Source organism: Varroa jacobsoni, unplaced genomic scaffold (genome assembly GCF_002532875.2).
Source record: "Varroa jacobsoni isolate VJ856 unplaced genomic scaffold, vjacob_1.0 scaffold_1463, whole genome shotgun sequence".
Classification (NCBI taxonomy): Eukaryota; Metazoa; Arthropoda; class Arachnida; order Mesostigmata; family Varroidae; genus Varroa; species Varroa jacobsoni.
Window position 1 is genome coordinate 120036 of NW_019214365.1, and position 20613 is coordinate 140648.

Consider the following 20613-nt stretch of genomic DNA (forward strand, 5'->3'; position numbering starts at 1 on the left):
ATCCCTATTATCACTCTTGAGAATAGGATGCATATGGATATTTTGAGGTCACTTGAGACCTCGCGATGGTGCAAGCAATGACACTTGGGACAGGCGAACGCCTGACTATCATAGAGATTTGCTCCCTTAGCAAGTCGTCACGATTCTCGTATAGCTGTATAGCCGCGCTAGTTATTCAACAACCTGGGTGTATATACCGAATTAAGCCGTTATGCACAAACAGACCCCTGGTCAATGCCTTACGTGCCTGGCACATATGTGCAATACTATCTGGCAATACGGTTCTTTGCCTATCTATAGAGGTTATAAAAGACTCCAATTAGTCCTAATTCGCGCCATTAAATAGCGTGCAAATGATGTTGACTAGTCCTGATGCTATATAGAGTTAGTATGCATGGGACGTATGTGTAAATCGTAAGGGAAATGTTTCATGATTTTTTTTTCTTTTCCAATCTAACTATTCAGATATTGCGGAGTAAAAGCAACGCTAGATGGTGAATATTGGCTACGACGCTACACAAACAGAAGCTCCTCGATGAGTAACGCCACTCGAGCTATTATAGAATATTTCCTACAGAACGAAGTGAGTTACTTTGAAGTTCTATTCTTACTAATACTAAGACGACGAATCTGTGTGGTACTGTGAAGAGTGCAAGATGGGTATTCGCATATTTTTTTTAAAAATATAAAAACATTTAAAAATTAGTATTGTCTATAAAAATATACTATATTACGCACATTGGTTAAAATAACGTGACCACGTTGATGGCGTAGGTAGGAATTTGACGTCTATAGCAGGAAATTGGCGTTATATCTGAAAAAGCTTTGAGGAGCTTAATTTTTACCATAAATTAAACTAATATCTTAGTGAAATAGCCTCAGACGCTTTCAAATAATTATTTTTCTCACAAATTCTGAGAAAACAGATGAAAAATGTATTAGGCGATATTTTATTGTGTTGTGAATTTGTACATCTTTACCTCTATTATGTGTCCTCTGGTATGAACGAGGCGAATTGATAAGTCTAGCGGTTGAAAACCCTGGTCAAATTTTCGATGAAAGGACCTCAAAGATACAAAAACCATGTAGTCCTAACCACACAACGAATCGTAATACTTAGATAAATGTAAGGCTCTTCCGAAGTCCCTAGCATGCTTCGTAACTAGCAAGAACATGATCATTTAAAATTTTCTCCAGGTAATTTATGGACACAGACAAACAAACATCGAACAGCGATAACAATAATTAAAGTTATCACTCCAGTTATAGTCTCAAGTCGCCTGAGTAATTGTTAATGCCAACTGGCACTTATCATATCAGGGGGGGGGGGGGGGTGAATATATCGTTCCTAGTAACCATACGGAGTTACATATTTATTGTACGGTTGGAGCACTACGCAGCAAGTAGTGTCTAAATATACCTTTGCAGGTTGACCTTATCTATGAGATAACCCGGATGATCGATGAATTACCAGGTTTTATCGGACTCTGCTTTCCTTCCGCCTGTAGCCGCAGGGACGTTTCAAAATTCTTCAACTTTAGTAGGTAATCTCTAACCACTGTATTATTACGTACTAAGCAATCAGTTACAGGTCAGTGAAACAGGTTTAATAACAATATGTCCCAATGAAGGGGCTTGGTACATAAGCTGTGGGTTAAATAAACGACAAACATTTACGAACGAAACCCAACATTAAATACTGAGCACAGGTACGGACGACGTGCGTCATTTTAACCGGCTGCCTGAAAAATCGTAACTAATAATTGAACACACCATTGCCGGAGGTTCGGAACGCACGAAACCTTACTCGTGTAGAACGTATAATAACATAAAAGTAACTGATTGCACATCGTCAAACCAAAAGCAGATCGGCAAACGTCGTCGTTTGTAAAGCGACTTATAACTGATTTAAATAGCATAGTTATTTTGTACGGCATATACATATCTTTCCAATGGAGCGATTTGAGCGCATGGTCTCTATCCTTACATCAAAGTACTCTATTTCAGCATTTGTAAGGACGTTAACGTGTTATAAATTTATTACTGTCAAATTTTTGTCCCAAAGTGACTCCTGTTCTACGAGCATTTCTGGCGATTAGCGTAAACTTCACTGTTGGATCTTGCGAGACCCGAGAAGATATCAATAATCGTCCTATACCAGATACAGCCATAATGTTCCTGTGAGTTGTAAATCGTTAGGATTGCTTACCTCCAAAAACCATTTGTATACATAGAGAACTAAAGAAATTAATTGAAAGTGTCTGGTCTTCGTAGAATCATAGCACCTATTAAAATAACATGATTTAAGCGGACGTCGGATATATATATATATATATATATATATATATGTAGAGAGAGAGAGGAGATAGAGGGGAGAGAGAGAGGAGGGAAAGAAAGGGAGAGACAGACAGAGAGAGAGAGGGGGGAGAGAGCTTATTAGACGAACGTCCGATTTGGTGCAGTACAAGATAACTCCACTTTGACAAGACATAATTCCTGGATACATTTTTCTATAAACACTTTTCTATATAAGAACATGCACAAATTAAGCAAATTGAGAATGTTCACTGCGACTTTTAAAATTCTATTTTCAGGTGTTTCGTTGTGCTTCTTTGTTGCTTTTGCATGTTCGGCACGATCAGTGATTACATGTCAACTAAGAATAATTCAAGTTAGTAATATTTATTGACCGTTATAGGGTATTCCTTAGAATAAACTTTCCTTTCAGCGATTTGAAAATTTTCTGAAATTCAAGACGAAATTGGACCATCTATCTTTTGGCTATCGCATATATATATATATATATATATATATATACACCTAATGGATAGCACTTAGTGGTTTATGTCGCGCAAAACGAAGGTCGCGCGTACGCGTGTGCCAGAATGATGATTTCCTACACATACGGCGTTTGTTCAAATGGGCAATTTGTCTCCTTTCTTCCATGTCTCACTTGTGCTGTTTTACTGTGCGAAAGGTATATTTGTATTTGCTATCTCCCTAGTACGGGCCCTAAATGATCACTAACTGCATATGCATTCGATCGAATTTAAGAGCCTTAAAGGCCCGATATTAGATTGACGGCCCTATTCGTCATACCCCATCCGTTGTATGAAACTATTCAGTAGTGGAACACAAACATCATGCGACAGTACAGTTAGCCTAAAAGATAACTCAGGTATCATAACGATAAATATTATTTGTGCTGATGACTACGTTGTCAATAGCGAAATCTACAAAGGCAACTGTTCGACTCAGGGTACATTCTCTCATTGTTAATGATGCTGTAGAATCTGATCAGTAGCTGTCCTAACTAAGCAGGACCAGCTTGAGGAATCTGCCTTTCTCCCGATATTAGAACTTATACAATGAAAGCTATGGAGATTGCACGATACAACAGTCAATAGACATAGTTTGGAGAAGAATCTTCAACGAGCTTGATATTATCGGCTCAATAAAAAAGCAGAGGGCTCTAGACAGGAGCAGGACACCAGTCCTGTAAGTATGCGCCCTTAAGCTGCTTCCAGAAATGATTAGAGAGTCTCTGTTGATAGCGACATCCTTTAGAAAACTACCGAACTAACAGAATCCTGTTTCGGTAGTTCTGGTTATTACGGGTAGAAACACCTTCGGTTTACCGCCGAACAGAGTATGTGCAGGACACAGAGCTCTCGCATCTCTCGTAGCAGTTCTAATAGTCAAGAGGTATCGGCTATTAATCATGTCTGAGGTCCTAATTTTCTAAAGCGAAGGACATTTCTTTTAAAAATTTATCTGAAAGGCGTTTTTATTGGTCGAACAAGCCTTCTTCCTTCTGTAAAAAAAAACCCCTACGATGTCACGAATCTGCTCAATTCAATAAGAACTCACTTGCCTTTAATATGCAGAAAAATTGACTGCAAAAAGTTCCCCTGCAGTCTGTTTAAGCGTTTGCGTATTGTCGGAGATGAACTTAGTTACTTCTAGGGATCTATTCAAATATCTAATATTTAATGCCAATAGGAACTTAATCGAGCTTGAATCCAGTGCCAATTCCAGTTCGACCGCTTATGCCCCTACACACAGCGTTATAGCTTCTCACCTTTGACCCGTTGTCTTTCTGATGCCATATTGTCTTAGCAAAATCGACACCAATAAACGAAAAAAGCGAGCTTTACTGAATTCGAAACGAAAGTTTAGCCTCGAATTTTCGCCATACCCTGCAGTCTGCCAAAACCTTTTTTTAACTGTCTTGCGTGCGTGCAGCACCAAAATGCCGATTTCTGATGATGGCTAGTGTAATCCATTAGTCACTGTACAAGCTCTTATTAAGTGAATCAAACTTGTCAGCAAACGTAGAAATGCGTCGTCGAAGACAGAATGGCGTTGTTTAGCGAACCATTTTTCCACTTTCTAAGTGTAAATGGCTGCGAATGATGCGTGTTTTATCCATAAAAAAGATACTTATTCATAGGCACGATCTTTCTTTGAAATGTTTTTTGGGGAAAAATCTTCTCAAAATGTTTCTGATTTAGCATGAAAACAAAGGTGCTGGACATTTTTTGTATAGGGTATCAACATTCTTCACAAACTCGTACCCGTTAATGGATCCTGAATCGAACGGTATGATAATGCTGCTACGACTTCTGTCAATGAAACGCATTATGCAAGCTATCAACTTCATAAGTTTTTCTATCTATATATGGTTGAAATAGGTTTGCATCAGCTAAGCTAGCTTTTGCGGTACCAACACATAGTGTGTATAGCATATTGGCAGACGGTTTGCGTTCAGACGTAAGACGTTGTACGACTGTATTCGTGTCTATCACACATATCGATGCAGGCTCGCTTTGTTCGTTCTACGGAGGCGGCCAAATGGCCAGAGCTTTCAGGAGATATACTCTGGCTTAGCCGGGTATATCTGCCGGGTTTTTGCTTGACCCCACATATAGCCAAAAAGGCAAAGGTTATAATTATTGGATTTCAGTTTTTCTGCTGGTTATAAAAGTTTTCTAAGGGCGTTTTCTAAAGGTGCATTGCGAATCTAACCAAGAACTATAGAATTGTCATAGTAATAAGTCGTTTCGTTGGTGTGCTTAACCTTTTGCCAATGGCACAAACAACATCATGAAGTTCCACCCAATACGGTCGGAGGGCATACTTGAATTTTTGACAACTATTTGAACAGGTAAAGAGTGAGCATGTAGCTATTCTTTTCTCGGAATAGTTATTTCAATAAACACATTCTGTTTATATTTCTGGATCTCCGTGTCGACTGCTTTCCAAACCTTCGTGTTCCTCCCTGTAAAAGAGAAATGCTTTAACCCATGCAGTGCAGTATTTTGGCCATCTCCAAAAAACTTGCTTCTCTTAAATAAGAGGCTTAGCACATAACAATCTGATGATAACCTATAAATTAACTCCGCGAAACGTCTCGAAACCCGGTTATATCTGTGACTTTCTTTTTACTGGACATATACCTATAGTTTCCATATTTCAAAGAAAATCAACGTCGGATTTAAATTGCTACGTAGCTTTAAGCTTAGACGGGACTATCCCACTACAGACTGCTGGATTGTCGATGCCAGGTCGTAGCGCCCGTGGTGGTTCGCAGTGGTGCCTCGACCGAATAACCCTTCTTACCATTATGGATTACCCATTTCATGGGCGTCTTCTTACCACTATGTCGCTCCACTGCTATCCTTTACTGGTGTGGAATAAAGGCACGAAATGTGTACCAACTAGAATGTCAATTTTAAGAAAAAGGTCACCTTTGATATGATCAACGACGGGTTTGAGGCTCAACGTGTCGGTGATAAATGAAGTAACAGCTCAAAATATTTCCGGAACCTTTTATGTTAACTGGAACTTAACCGTGGTTGGAATGGAAACGTTATGGCGGTCATGTTGGTCTACTTGGAATACGCTACCCTAAGATTAAGACATCTAGTAATTTCTAGCCTATTTTATGAAAGAGAAACGTCGAGGTAAGGAAGTTTGGTGTTCCTGTATCAAACAGTGCTCCGAAAATTATTTGCTTATCGTTGTCGATAATCCAAACTAGATTTGTCTGTAGCAATTGAAAATTAATTCTGTTATTTATATTTTCACAGCACTGACCATTGATCCTGCCAACAGTGGAGTCAAGCTTGTATTTTTTGGACCACGTTACTTTAGCTACACGACATTTGTTAGCGGAATAGCTTATTTTTAGATATTTGCCCCCTAACTAACTGTGTGCGTCGACCTGTTGACATTTTTTTTTTTTTCGCATTTTCTACTAATATAATTTTTGTTGCAGAATATTCATTTAATTAGGAATAATGTTCACTACAATTTTTTAGCAATGTCCGCTCACTATTGGATAGCTGCCTAATACTGTTAAGTATATGAGATGACCAGGGCGCCATTGTAGCTAATACCAAATGCGCATCTTACATAATCTAGTTCTACTAAGAATAGGGAAGTTAACCTATCTTTGTCTCTGACCAGCTATTTGAACCTTTCTCTATATAATAAAGGTGAAAGTCCTATTTGTCAACGACTACCAGAGCCTTTACGTTTAAGTTAAACGCGGCTACGAAGTGTTGCAAAGGCGTAGACATCGATCACGATAGGTGCATAAACTCCCTAAGCTTTCTGCTATATTCTTCTGTTGCGGCTTTTTCTTACCGGATTCTACATAGACTATATAGAACTGCTCTAATGCGATGCTTAGCTGAACAATCTCTCGGGCTGCGGCGGCGGCTAGTTTTCGTAAAAGCTTTTTAATCGACGGTTCGAAGTGCTCATCGCTCAATACGTACAAATCGAATAGCTATATAATTGCGTTAACTTTTCTAATTTCCCTGGTAAAATATGGCGTCCTGTTGAATAACCACTACTTCTTGGGTAAGCTGCCGCAAGCATCCCAGTGGTCGCAAAAGAATTAGGCGTTTTAGTCGTTGAAGTTTATAAGGATTGGCGCGACTGGAGAAACAGATTAGTTGGGAACTGCCATAGCGCTACTGTAGTTTATTTTTGGTATTTACACCCAACATCTACAAATGTTGCATATATTTTGTCACCATACCGGATTGCATACTCGATAGTGCATTCAGCTCTATCCTGTTGACCACGTGCCGATTCCATGATTTTATTTTGTTCACTGTTCTGTTTTTAATGACTGTTAACTACACACCTACTATTCAACCAGAATAACGAGGATTAATTAAGTGTTGAGACTTCAGTAAGGTGAAGATTCGGTATAAAACCGACGCCTTCTGTTCGTCTCAGTTCTGACACCCTCCAATGAAAGGTTCTTGTGATACTTATAAAAAAGTATACTATTTTTTTTTTATTAAGAAATCGGTTTATGGTTATTTTGTATATGTTAAAAGGCACTTGAACATTATGAAAAATACAAGTGACATATTTAAGTCTCAGATCTTCTTTGAAGACATTCAGCGTTGAAGCACTGATATAAGTCGTTCAGGTAACACGAGATTGCTACTCACGTCCAATGAATGCCGACCGCAAATTTTAACATACAACACAGGATTACATTAATTAATTCATTTCGATTGGCGTTGAGAAACATATCTAACCTAATAGCTGCTTTGGACATATTTGAGATGAAGGAAAATAGGCCTAGGTTGCAAAATAAATTGTTCACACAAACGACTTGTGACATTGCAGAACCTTAGAGTAAAGGCAAGATTTACACAATTTTGGTAAGGAATACAAATGAAATTATTTATATCTCGGCTTGATTATAGCAACAACTACACAGTCGTCATCAAGTCAGAATCCGATCTATGTGAGTCACACTTACATTGTCGTAATTGTTGCTTTTGTTATGAAAGAAAATTACGCATCACTACGAGTGACGTCTGCCTAACGTTCTGCGCTTCAGACAACGGTTTAGCGTGACGATCGTTAAGATGTTTGAACGACCTCTAAATTTAGTTTTAATATTTGTCTAGAATCACACAGCTTGACCGGCCACAAAGATAGCTGCGCATACGTTGTTCAAGCATTACGATTACTGAATATATAGCTAGTCTATGGGAAGATACATGCAGATTGTCCCAATAACGGATTCTCGATCTATCCTTTTTAAGGCTGATTCCAGTGCACGCCTGATAATAACATTCTCCTACATCAATAGAATAACGGCTAGCTTTATATCGTTTTAGACAAAAGGGAGCTACGCACATGTAAAAATGTTGCCCGTTATTTTCGTTTTTCGAGTTTCAAGACCTAGCTACTTCTTGACGTTAAAGCATTGAGTAGTCAGCTGTAACACATGCGGTTTCTTATCGTTTATTTTAAGAAGTGATGTCCGTAGTCCGTTGTTTCTCAGTACGAGCCAACTATGCCAGCCTTTGGCGGGAAGAGGCATGCCCACTTCGGCGAATGTTACATGGACTCAGAGGCATGGCTGTAGTCTGGTTCATTACCGGAAACTTTGTCTATCTTCATTCAGTGATGCTGACGAGGAACATGCTCCTCCTAAAGGACATGATCAAAGTACGTAAAGTCCCTGGTATTCATATAATAATAAAGTCTATTATTATTCGCAGGGTGTTCAGAGAACGTTGAATGCGCGCTTAGCCGTAGACTCACCTCGTATCTATATAAATGATTCATTATCCGGAAGAGGATTTGGATAGCTGGTTGAACCTCGGCGTTCTCAAGACTGTTTGATTTTAAAAATTATTAGGGTTTAAAAAAAGGTAGGTCAGGTGGTGGAGGCTGCCACTTCGCAACTTTGAATGTCAGTGTTAATTAGTTTAAAATGGTCATACGAATACAGAACTATATTAGGGATCTATAGGAACCTATGTACTTCGGGCATACATATATGCAGTAGAACTTTATTCAATGCGAACTTAACAGAGAAATTGAAGAAGTTACTTTGCTTTTAGGTACAATTCGAGCTAGTGTGCATACATTAGGTTGATTGAAAGTTTCGTTCTTTACGAGCAGTTTACACTATTCGAGAACACTATCTTTTCTTAACAGATTTTAACCTCGTTACGTGGTGAAACAAACGCTATTTCGGATTCAGACTCGAAAACTATCTCTGTTGGCAGGGAACGCTGCGGGTACCTATAGTCTTTCCGAGGACAAAATGCTACCGAAGTAGCTCGAGATATTTATGTCGCGTACGCAGAAGACACTATACTTGAGATATCTGCTCAGCAGTGCTCTCCTAAAGTTAGTCTCCATTTTGAACGTGGAAGTTCGCCTCGGTCGGCCATGCCGAGACTGATGAAAGGTGGCTTGTTAATAAGCTAAGAGCATGGGCTATAAGCTTTCTCATGATCAAAACACCTTGTCTGGAATTAAGAAGCGTGCGGTTGCAATCAAGGACTCCTACACAGAATTGTTGTCGGTGACAAAAGGCAGGGTCTACACGTCGATGTGACGTAGAGAAGAAAATAAATATTTTTGGGGGATGTGCTTATGGCCAGAGTTAAGCTAAGCTTCCATTCGAAGAAAGCTACCATTTGCACTCGATAGAACTAGAAAGATATTGGACAGTGCTTTGACCGGATTACATCGAATGAACAAACCTATCCAGTAAAAGAGGTCCGATAGGAAAGGCAAAGTCATCTATCTTTCTCTACCTGTCATGTCAGGTAAATATGACAAAGGACGTTAAAGTTCTCCTGCTAGAACTTCAGTGAGAGGCCCTTTTGCATCCGCTATCTCTCTAGGCTTCGCGTTAACATATTATCGCCTTTTTCGATGAGTGGAGGATGAAATTAGGGGCGGATCTTAAGAACTGGCTTGACGACTTCGTCACATTAGACATAAACATCTCGGATGGGACGAGTGAATTAACTACTCACAAAATAGCGCTCACGAATACTTAACACATTAATTGGGACAGGAACTAAGTACCAACTAAAAATGTGGGGCGCGTAAGATGATTTTAAACGTCACACTGTTAAGAATCTTACGTGAGAGGAAGGGATATATTCTGGGCGAACGAGACTGCTATCAATGCTACCCTGATGGACATACGTGAAGGATGCGTGGCCATGAGGCCGAGTACGCTCAGTTCCTAACTCCCGTTGCTGCGTTTTTGTTAGGTGCAGAAACTGACATTTCGACTAACCTAATATTTACAAGATGTATGTATTTCTATGGGATTTTTCTTTCATTTTAGGATCTCTTTATAAGGACTTACAAATAAATAATGATCTTTGGCCTAGCTAGCTTCAGATTAATGGTTATAATTAAGACTACAGTTCTTTGTCAGAAAACCCGCACGTTCCCTAGAGCTTGTTAAAGGTATGGCTTCTTTGAATAAAATCATCAGCGATTCATATAGCTGCTTTTCTAATTCACATCACTCTACCTTGAGGAATTGTGTGGGCCAAAGGCATACACTTCCTTAATACACACGTATGCGTGTGTGTGTGTGTGTGTGTGTGCGTGTGCGCAACGAAGAAGCATTTCTGGAAAAATGGGAAGAGTTATTTTTGACAATTACAGTGTGTGCATTTGGCCCATGTAACTCTATAATTTTCGACTATGTAATTAACTACTGCGTATTTCTGTATGGTTAGCCACAAATCTGAGTGTTGCTTCGAACTTCCCGCCTTCAGCTGATTCTACAATTCTGTCAAGAACAACTCCTTTTAATAACTGCTGTATCCATTGAAATGATTGATAGTATGTCATATGTTATGTTGTACGATAAATTTGTTATAGAAAGTACGGTATGTTGAAAAAACTTTTCTCACCTATAAAACTAGCTCGTTTTTCCTAATGACTATTTGTATTACATGTGTCGTAAACTTCAACAACATAAAGGACCTCGTTATTACGTTCGTGCTGAACTTTTCGCTCGCCGAGGACACGATTATCTTCGTCGCGTAAGTCTGTTAACATTGTTGCGCTCTATTGAATAGTCAATAATAGTATTTGTCAATAAAGTACGGCTTTTATCGTAAAGCACAAAGCTTAAACGTAAAACTGCGTTATCCAATTTCATGTTGACTATATTTAGGATATGGCTGTTTATTAGATAATAATTCCTAAGGAAACAATGCGCCTCGACGGCTCGTTGAATTTTGACTGACTTCCGTGCTTATCTATATTTGAGTTGATTCTTGTATGTGTTCTCACGTATCCAAATTTATAGGGCAGTCTTCTTTGCATTTGAATTGGAACAAAAAGGAGCATCAATTCGCGGCGTCGTTTGTTGCTGTTTGTACATAGTCCTACATATGTTATCGCTCATAGCGTTCTGTATGGGCTTCGTCTTGCTTTTACTGCCCCACCTAGGACAAGGGCCATCGTGGTCGTTCGAAATGTCGAGGTACGCAGGCCGCAATTTACACTATATATGTTTATGATATGCATGCACGTCGCAATGCTCCGTTTTGTCACAGCTACCATATATCTGATAATAATTAAACTGTGACGAAGTATTCGTTAGGAGCTGAAAAGGAAATACTTACCGATGTTGCTATAAGGGTACGCTTTTTTAGAATTCACGCGTGTTGACCAAAAGCAAATCAAAAGGTCAATATATGATATTGGCATGTTCGGATTTATTCATGGGCCCTTTGACTTTGCCCTTCGGAGCAGACCTTTTTTCGTGCTCAGACACATCACAGAACTATTGAAAAGCTGTAGTACTGTTCCTATGTCTCCTTTCATCAGGCTCAAAGGATCTCGTACGCTATTGACCACAGCGCTAAGAAAAGCTCACCGTAAATCGTCCGGTGGTAGTACTGAGTCTTTCTTACTTGAACGTCTGTCATCTTTGGCAGATGTTGAACTAAAAACTCGGCAAACAAAAGCAGTAATTAACATTTTAACCTAGTTTAGGGTGCAAAGACAAAACATAAAAAAATGTGTTTTTTTATTTTGGATAAAATACAATATCATTATTATATTAACATAATAAACTAAGTGCACGTTTTCGTCACCCATGTGCGGCTCAGGACAACAGTAATAAGTAGCCTATTTTGAAATATCTGCTATGGAATCTTTATAGAACTACGAAAATATGTGCGACTGAACTATCTCTATTCCAACTTCATTTGTTCTTCAAATGTACATAAAGCATATTTATGATTTACTAATGTTAATATAGTCGTTCTGTATAAAAATACGTTCCATCTTTAACTTGATAAAGCCATATTTTACTTGACTTTTGATTCCAGATTCACCACCGGCTGCGCAGAACATTGGTGGAAAAATCTTCTCATGATTAACAATTTCGTATCACGAAAACAACAGGTGCGCCAAATGAGACCAGCTGTAACGTGTGACTTTGTTTGAAACTGTGTTTATCGTACGCCTTAAGAAGGACAACCATATTAAAAATGGATGCTTTTTCAGGAATACAAACAAACTAACAAAAATCAAATAGTAAAAAATCGATTATCAAGGTATATCGGTTAGAGGCTACACATCTGTAAAAATTATGTTGAACAGGGTTTAACGAAATGTACACATGTACTAAAATTGCTTCGTTCCAACTTGCGTCTCGCATTTTGTTTTGCACCTGGAGCACACTTAACGATTACTTTCTTGGATAGCATCGGTCCTTTTTGCTAGTTATATACAAAGCGGGACGCCTCGGTAAACGTATATGTATATATATATATATATGAATAGATATGGTACACGTGTAAAATAAATTCCCCATCTACAAATATTTAATTGCTGGACAAGAAACGAACGGGATATTTTTGTCTAACTCGATCGCCTCCATCCCGATTGCCAACGAACGTTTCTTACACGCTTGTACACACAAGTAAATGTATTATATTAATTACATGAATATAATATAGCTGTCTTAATTAACCGTTTTAAGTGTATTGAACAACTATGGTTGCCATCTTTTCTCGTACAATGCTCTTTCGTCGGGGCAGCCCTCGTCTACTTCTTAATAACGTAAGTTGTGCAACTTTGCTGTTTGCAGTACTGTGTTTTAAGATCTCTCGACACCTACAAAAGAGCGATTGAAATTCTTAAAATATACCCCATTATATTAGCATTATATATAGAAGCATTATCACAAAGTTAGATTTAATCTCGTAGGGATACCCAGACAGTTCTTGGAAAACGCCCCCAACAATGCTAGTCGTTTAGTCCTCACAAGGCTCCAAGCAGATTTACGTTGGACAAGTTATATTTTGATTTTATTGTAATTGTAGTAGTAGTAGTAGTAAAAAAAGTAATTGTAGAAGGCAACTCGTTTTTTGCAACACCCACCTCACGATGTTAACAGAAGCACTTCAAATTGGTGTATAATACAACGAACACTTAGTAAGTCAGTATTTATTTATAAAGTAGCCGAATGACAAGGAAAAAGCTTTGTAAATATATAGGATGTCAAGTAGGACTGGCATTTACAGGCGACCTGTTTTTGGAAGGCTGTTAACTTTGGTAACGATCTTGAGTTCGGCCCTAGTCACTGTGACAATTACGCTCACTTTTGACTCGGGGCCCACTCTGTTGCTTAGAGAGTACAAAGCTGGGTAAGCGATGTTTTATGTTATTTTATGAGTTAATTCACTTGCAAGAAATATAGCCGACTGTTTAGATTTTCAATAGAGTTGTAATAACTTAATTACTAGAGAACGACTAAGCATGTGGTTCCTATTGGCAATAATATCTTCCATTGTTTCTGTATGGGTATGGACTCATACGCTTGAGTTAAATTATTATTATTATTATTAGAGGTCATTATAGACGAATGGGGTAGAAACGTTGATGCTAATGGTTGCCGAATCTGATGGTTCTCATCAGACTGGGAGCAAGCATTCCGCTGAGTAGGAAATTATTAAGCTAGACCAGATCATGCACGTGCACCGCATCAATATATTCGGGATGCTGTCGATGGTAAAGTTAAGTACATTCGGGTGAGACTATACGTTCTCACGTGCAGGAACGTCCAGTTTGCGGCGATCGACTCAGATTCACAGTCTGGTCACTTGTCGAGAAATTATTCAATAGGCGACACTAGCTTGACTACCTTCGGGGTAAGGCAAATATTTAATGCACGACAATGAGTAACTTCGCGACAAATTCCGGGAAGTTAAAAATTGGAGAAAGCCCAAATTGCTATCGTTAACTTTACAGCAGAAGATTCCTCCTGTCGCTATTACAATAGCACCTCTCATCAAATGATTTTTTTTAATGAAATTCGCATAGCCTCTATGACGAAGAGTGCTTACAATAGTTCTATATATTCACTTTTTCATAGGGATATTGTGTTATTGATCTGTATTTATAAAGTTCCTTCATAAGTATTGGTAGAAGAGAATCAATCGAATTTGATTGATTGAGAAATTTAACTTAAAGATTGGTTATCAAAAACGATAGTAGTAATCATAGTCAGCACTGCGTCTATCTAGCTACTGCTGAGGATGTATTTGTTGGCAGATCTGGTTGTAACTGTCTTCTACAATGTGTATTATTTTACCTGTGTAAATCTTGTTCGTTTCGTATTATAAGTTAATGTTACCGATACCATAAGTTCCAACGGTACTATATACATCATCCTTGTATTACACTACATTGGTTGACTAGGGATTTTATCGAAAATACGTGACTTTTAGGCGAATTTGGAACGACGTGGAGCGATGAGAGCACAGTGAAGATAAAAACAATGATTGGCAAAATGGGTTTTGTCGCTTTAGAGTGTCTGACCTAAATTCGTGGCAAAATGTATAAATGTAAATAATATATATATATATATATATATATATATAAATGTATCCCAGATAGCATACTGTGAGCCTACTATACGTCCCCGCAGTAAACGTAAATACGTATATAGTCCCCGCAGTAAACAATTTCGATAATGATTACCACTCTGTTGTTAACAACATACTCACCCCGCGCAGGACTCGGCACGTATATTTCGACGAAGTGTACACGAAAATTTATACGAGGGGTGGCGTTTTCTTCGTGGGCGTCTACCTTGGCCTTTTTCTCTCAAAATACAAATCTCTCAATGTTTCGAAGGTTTGTGAAAATTATTGCTTTAGCTTTTCTATAACATTTTTACTACACGGCTTACTTGTCAGACAAATCGAATTTGACGTCTGACAAACGTAATTTCTGAATAAAACGAAGAAGCTATATTGTGTATAATTACTATACTCAAAATGGAGGTGTACTAGCAAGTAAATTTCATTTTTGATTTTTGCTCACTGCTAAATAGTGCGATAACGCGATAGGCTGGCTGCTGACGGTGGCTGTTTCAATGGCCCTCATATATTCAACGTACTATTGGAACCGTGGGCTAAAGCTACCGACCTCAATGGAGGCTGCAATATTTGCTGGACTTCATCGGCTCGTCTGGTGTGGACCTCTACTCTTTATGTGTCTTTCCTGTGCCGTTGGATATGCCCGTACGTTGCGCTATATATTACTAGACGGACCTGCAAACTTCGCCAGGCATCTGCTTTATGCTTGATTAATTTGATTAGGTTACTTAGGCTAAAGTATACATTAATAGTTACCTTATTGCAAGCACCCTGAATTACCTAGCTCTGAACAACGATAAAATTGACTAAGTCTACTAATCTATCGATTAACTTCCTAGGACTTTACCAAGGTTGCATTTTTATTCTTTTTTTTTTTTATTATACTTACTTGGACATTTCATATACTGCCTTTGCGCACAAGGGCTCTCTAATATCCATAGTTGTCCAGACTTAAAACTGCGACCCTTGAACTAAAGGGGATGATCGAGGTCTTTCGCCTGTCTTCCTTCTATACTACGTAGATAGATCACCTAGACGAAAAAAGCTACTATATTAAATTTTTAATTTTTATAACGCTGAATGATCAGCTTTAGGTGTATATTGCATTTTCACTCAGCTCATACGGATCTGCTGATTAATGTAAACATAACGAAGTGCCATGTAATTATTTTTTTTACACTTTTGTACCTATTTCAGAAAACCTTTTGAAAGATATTATTGTAAAGTATCCGCCATATCAGTCGTTATAACTTTCCAACTGACACTTCCTGAGGATTCGTTCAAAAAACATCCAAAGTAGCTAGAAATATATCTTTACCCTACTGCCACGTGAGCGAGGCGAACATCTAATTCGCCTATAGAATTATAAATTGCATTTTTTTAACTTAGCTCGGCGAAAGCTTCCAAGCGAGGGTATCGAGATTCTCCTCCTCCTCCCCATCCCCATCCCCATCCCCCCCCTTCTCTATAGACCTCCTCCATGATTAATATTTTATGAGTGAAAAAAAGTTTTAACAAAACCTCACCAAAAGATAGCTCTCCACCTCGCCATGTGTACGATGTAAAATGCTATAAGAAAGTACGGTTAGTTGCAAAAAACAAGAAATTTGCCTAAATCAACATTACGTTTTATGGAATAATTAAAATGAACTCCTATACTCAGTACTAACTATTGGGGATGGTACACTAGCGACCCGACTACGTTAAATCGATTTAGATCGGAACAAACATATACAAACAATCCTAGAGCTTTAGTAATATATATATATATAGGCGACCGTCTGCAACATGTAACGTCGTCAATATTATCTCTGTTGGAAAACTTTTGAGCTGTAAACAACTTCAATGATATTTTATTTATCCGACTACTTGGATTGGTTGGAAGCCAACACGGCTTTATTCAGGCAAGAATCGATTCAACCAAAAAGAAATTAACATTTTAAATGGAATTGTTAGAAGCTAACATCTCAAAGAGATACTCGCGAATTTTAGAGAGAAATTTCAGTAGAATCTTTGATAAATTTGTGCTTTGATTCCGCAACCCAACATAACGAATGGGAACCTGAAACGAGGCAATTGTTCTTTTATTTTTAAAGACGTTCATGTACGAGAGTACATATCCGAACGAATAGTGTCACTTCTATATACTATAGCCATGGATGATAATCATTAATTCCCCACTTCTCTTCATCCTAGGATTGATCCTCTGGATGTTATCATGGCGAATATGGGCCATTTTCTCACGCCTCACCTATTGTATGCTGTTATCACACGCTTATGTGATCCTGTACTCAAACGGCATAGCCCGCTCTCCATTTTTCTTCTCGTATGATTATTTGGTAAGAAACAGCCATAACTATTAACTAGAGGAAGGTTATCTATATAAATTAGTTATTTTCATCATTTAAAATCAATTTCTATTGTGACGCAATCCTGAATGAAAGATAACTTGAAAGGATTGTATTGCTGAATCAACCGGTATCGTTTCTTCAGATTCAAAGAAAGATAATGAGCAAATCGAAGCTATCGACGTAGCTCTTTAAATACAGCATAATTTTGCTTGACCGCCAGACCTTTACGCTACGCCCGATAAAAGCGTCCCGTTTCTATTTTCTTATTTCTTGCGTAGTCCTACCTGGTACTGCATCATGTCGTATTCGCCATATTGGTCTCTATCATTTTGTCGCTACTTGTTGAAAAACCCGTAACGGAGCTACTGAAGTTGTGCGGCCTTCGGCCTTTTGAGGCTCAAAGAGGTAGGTGCAACTATAAAGTAGATTGCTTCCATTTAATCTGAACATGGATGCCTGCATAAGCACGTCACGCAGTGTAATGGCAGATTATCGCTCAACATTTGAGATCAGATCTTATATTGGTCAATATTTTATTGTCGTTTCAGTGTCACAAGCGTCAGAGCCTCCTCAGCCCAAGCCGACCCTCCAACCCATTCTCATAGTGGCTCAAAAGCCCAAGAGACGTAGCAACGACACTGTTAATAACAGAGAAACTTGCTTCGAACTCAGGTAACCATATGGCAACAAACTAGCGGTTAATCATTGACTGGCAGCTAAAGACATAAGTTATCCTAGCAACGTAGTCGGCTTCGTCCGAAAAAAACGTTACCACTTCATCTAATTACGCCTTCGACGAGAGTAGCCGGCTGAACCAAATACAATTGTTCGACTCGTTTGCATCAGACATTACACACGATATGATAACTTCTCCGGTGGCCAATAGTGAACGCGTTTAAAATTAAACTTCATTTGGGGGGGGGGAGGGGCATTGCTGTATGATGACCATGCTGGTGTTAACGGCTTACCTATTATTTTTCCTTGAAAATAATAAGAATACGAATATTACTCTCACAGATAGCTTGTCTGTTTATGTTAATAAAACGCAATGCTTAAGTGTATATAAAAAATTTGTGATCTAAAACTTTTATACACTTGTATTCCATCTCATGCCAGACACGACACAAAGAAATATTCAGGTATTTACACTGTATAGCGACATCTAAATCTGGACGTTCTCTCATTTTGTTGCTTGTTTCTAAGAGTGTACCTAAGTAAAAACACATACTACAGTGAAACGTTTGGGAGATTGATAAAGTCATCATTTGTCGCGACTACAGCTTCCATTCCGGACCGAAACCATTGACAAACAGCGTCAGCTAATATAAGTGACACGTGCACGGAATTGTCGCACACACCCTACATACAGTTAATTCAATGGGATCAGGCTTTGGACTGGTACCAGATCAAACATCTGCAAAAAAAAAAGCAAGGCTTTATAGCAACCTAAAAAAATAAGAGAAAATGCCAAAAGTCTCGAAAGCTTATTTAGATGATCAGATTGGTACTCAGTGTATTGAACAATTTTTTCAAGCCATATTAATGAATTTTCAAAATGTTAAATTTGAACAATATAAGGTATGTTTTGGCTTCTTTCATAAAAGTGCTCCTTGGACATTTCCAAATATGCATCAATATAAATAGTATTGTAAACTGCTGATTTCGGGCATGCAAAATCAAGACAGCTATGTGTGTGTATATATGTTTTTTTTTAATAAATAAGGAATACGACATGATCTTTTCTCAAAGCACTGACATTGATCCCGTGGTAGAGGAGTTCAGTAGTCAGCTGTCATTCAGTCTCAAATGGTAAGTCCACATGAAGAACAGCCGACAATAATTTTCCTTTGATGTTGGGGAAGTCGCGTCTGGTAGGCGAAGGATTCTCAGTTCATATTGGGTGTGATAACGTCTTGTACACCCGCAAAATGAGCCCAATATAAGCTCGGCTGAATCCCAACTTCCCCTCATGTCGATACCTTTATAATTTGATGTAAAGGTCTTCTGCGTTTCATTATAATGATAAATATTGTTTCACGCTGATTACAATTCTAAATTCAGGTAAGTAAAATCAGGCATCTGTACATTTTCTATTTCATTCGTAGATGGTTTATGCAACGTTAATCAGCCCTTCATCAAACTTCTGAGAGGGTACAGCCAAAGCGTTGTTTAGTGAAGCTTGCTTAGTCAAATCCTGAACTCTTTGTAGCTTTTTCTTTTTTAAGTAAACCCTGCCATTTGTTTCAGGTTCCCAGTCAAGTCCAATTAGAAATTTTGCTTTTTTTTTTTATATATATCAGTGTAATTTTAGCTGTCAAATTATGATCGAGCCATTAAATGTATCTCATAGATCAAAACTAACCAGCGTTTGGCAACAGCCAGGTTTGCCTGCTGTTTGTGATATTTAACAATATGATTCAACTCAGCTCACTCGACTAACCTTAATTAGTCTCCACTTCGCTAAGTTCGGTATTAACTTCGGTAAGTTAATGCTTTCCTTGGCTTAAAATACGTAAAGCAAGCCAAAGGTTAGTTTTTAAAAGAAACAGGCCAGTTTTGCTAATTACAGTCATAGATAGCAACGGTAGTTTTTGTTCCGAAAACGACTTCGTGACATGGCCAATTGAAACTAAAGTAAAGATAAGTGTAGGCTCTTTATGATACTTTTTTAGGCAAGAACCCTGGAGGAAGTATGGAAAATTGTCTTCACTCTGCATAGAAGTGCGGAACGTCTGTGGTCCGATTTAGTACAACAGACGTTCTGATGTTGCAACATCATCTTCGGGGAATTATCGTTTACGCGGCAAGAATTATTAATACGCTTGTCTTTGTATCGTAAAAGGATATTCATTTCAGATTTGAGTCACCATACTGCGTACAGTCTTCGCACGCTTGCATTGGCTTAGTTTTACAAAACAATCTTTTTGTGTCCCTTTAAGGACAATCGTTGGAATACGGACCTTGCACCCAAAGACGTACAAACAGGATAGGTCGCTGCTGGTCATAAAACAAATGTAGATTGTTTTTAGTTGGTTAGGAACCGAAAAGTCAAGAGACGCAAGAGTAGCTATAGTTTTTATTCGAGTGGCTCACGTAGAAGCTTTTGTAGGGTGACCACCCTGCAGCGCTTGTTGGTCGGTTACTCCGGCAAATGGAACGAATGCCTTTCTGCACTACGCAAAATTCAAAAAAAGGAGAAGACAAACGCACGAGACCTCATTAGACGGCCTGTTGAATCCTTATTCTCCACCCTTTTTTGTCACAGCTCATGCTTTGTGCAGAAGGCCCCAGCGCTGTTCATTATTTCTGTATAGTGGTTCATTTGTGTAAGTCCACCGTGGCCCATGTCGACCTGCGCTGCTTCTTTAGAAGCTTTAGATCTGCTCTTTTACCGCCTACAGCTCACAAGGATTCTATATGCATGTTTTCTATAGTGCCCTTCTTTGGGTACTTGCTAATCGGCTCTTCCGGTCTCACTACAATCACCATCATTGCTACACTGATCTTCCCCGTCCATCGACTCAGGGCATTCACGGTGTTGAAGAATAGCCCGA

General features: G+C 38.6%; 1 protein-coding gene across 1 annotated transcript; it reads left to right on the plus strand.

Moving 5' to 3' along the window:
- Positions 1 to 469: 469 nt before the first annotated feature.
- On the plus strand, positions 470 to 18782 carry LOC111270334 (O-acyltransferase like protein). The gene is made up of 16 exons (XM_086972449.1): positions 470 to 583; positions 1429 to 1540; positions 2066 to 2180; positions 2595 to 2671; positions 8294 to 8490; positions 10789 to 10850; positions 11120 to 11296; positions 12150 to 12225; positions 12806 to 12885; positions 13350 to 13472; positions 14844 to 14964; positions 15164 to 15353; positions 16905 to 17047; positions 17338 to 17464; positions 17608 to 17731; positions 18263 to 18782. The coding sequence occupies exons 1-16, from the start codon at positions 536 to 538 to the stop codon at positions 18363 to 18365; spliced, it is 1875 nt and encodes a 624-aa protein (XP_086828575.1). The 5' UTR covers positions 470 to 535; the 3' UTR covers positions 18366 to 18782.
- Positions 18783 to 20613: the final 1831 nt, after the last annotated feature.

Bases quoted from the DNA above. Each gene is read 5' to 3' on its own strand.
- LOC111270334 (XM_086972449.1), top strand. From the start codon at position 536: ATGAGTAACGCCACTCGAGCTATTATAGAATATTTCCTACAGAACGAA. The intron at 13,473-14,843 runs GTAAGCGATGTT...CACCCCGCGCAG, and splicing joins CTTAGAGAGTACAAAGCTGG to GACTCGGCACGTATATTTCG. The intron at 14,965-15,163 runs GTTTGTGAAAAT...ACTGCTAAATAG, and splicing joins AATCTCTCAATGTTTCGAAG to TGCGATAACGCGATAGGCTG.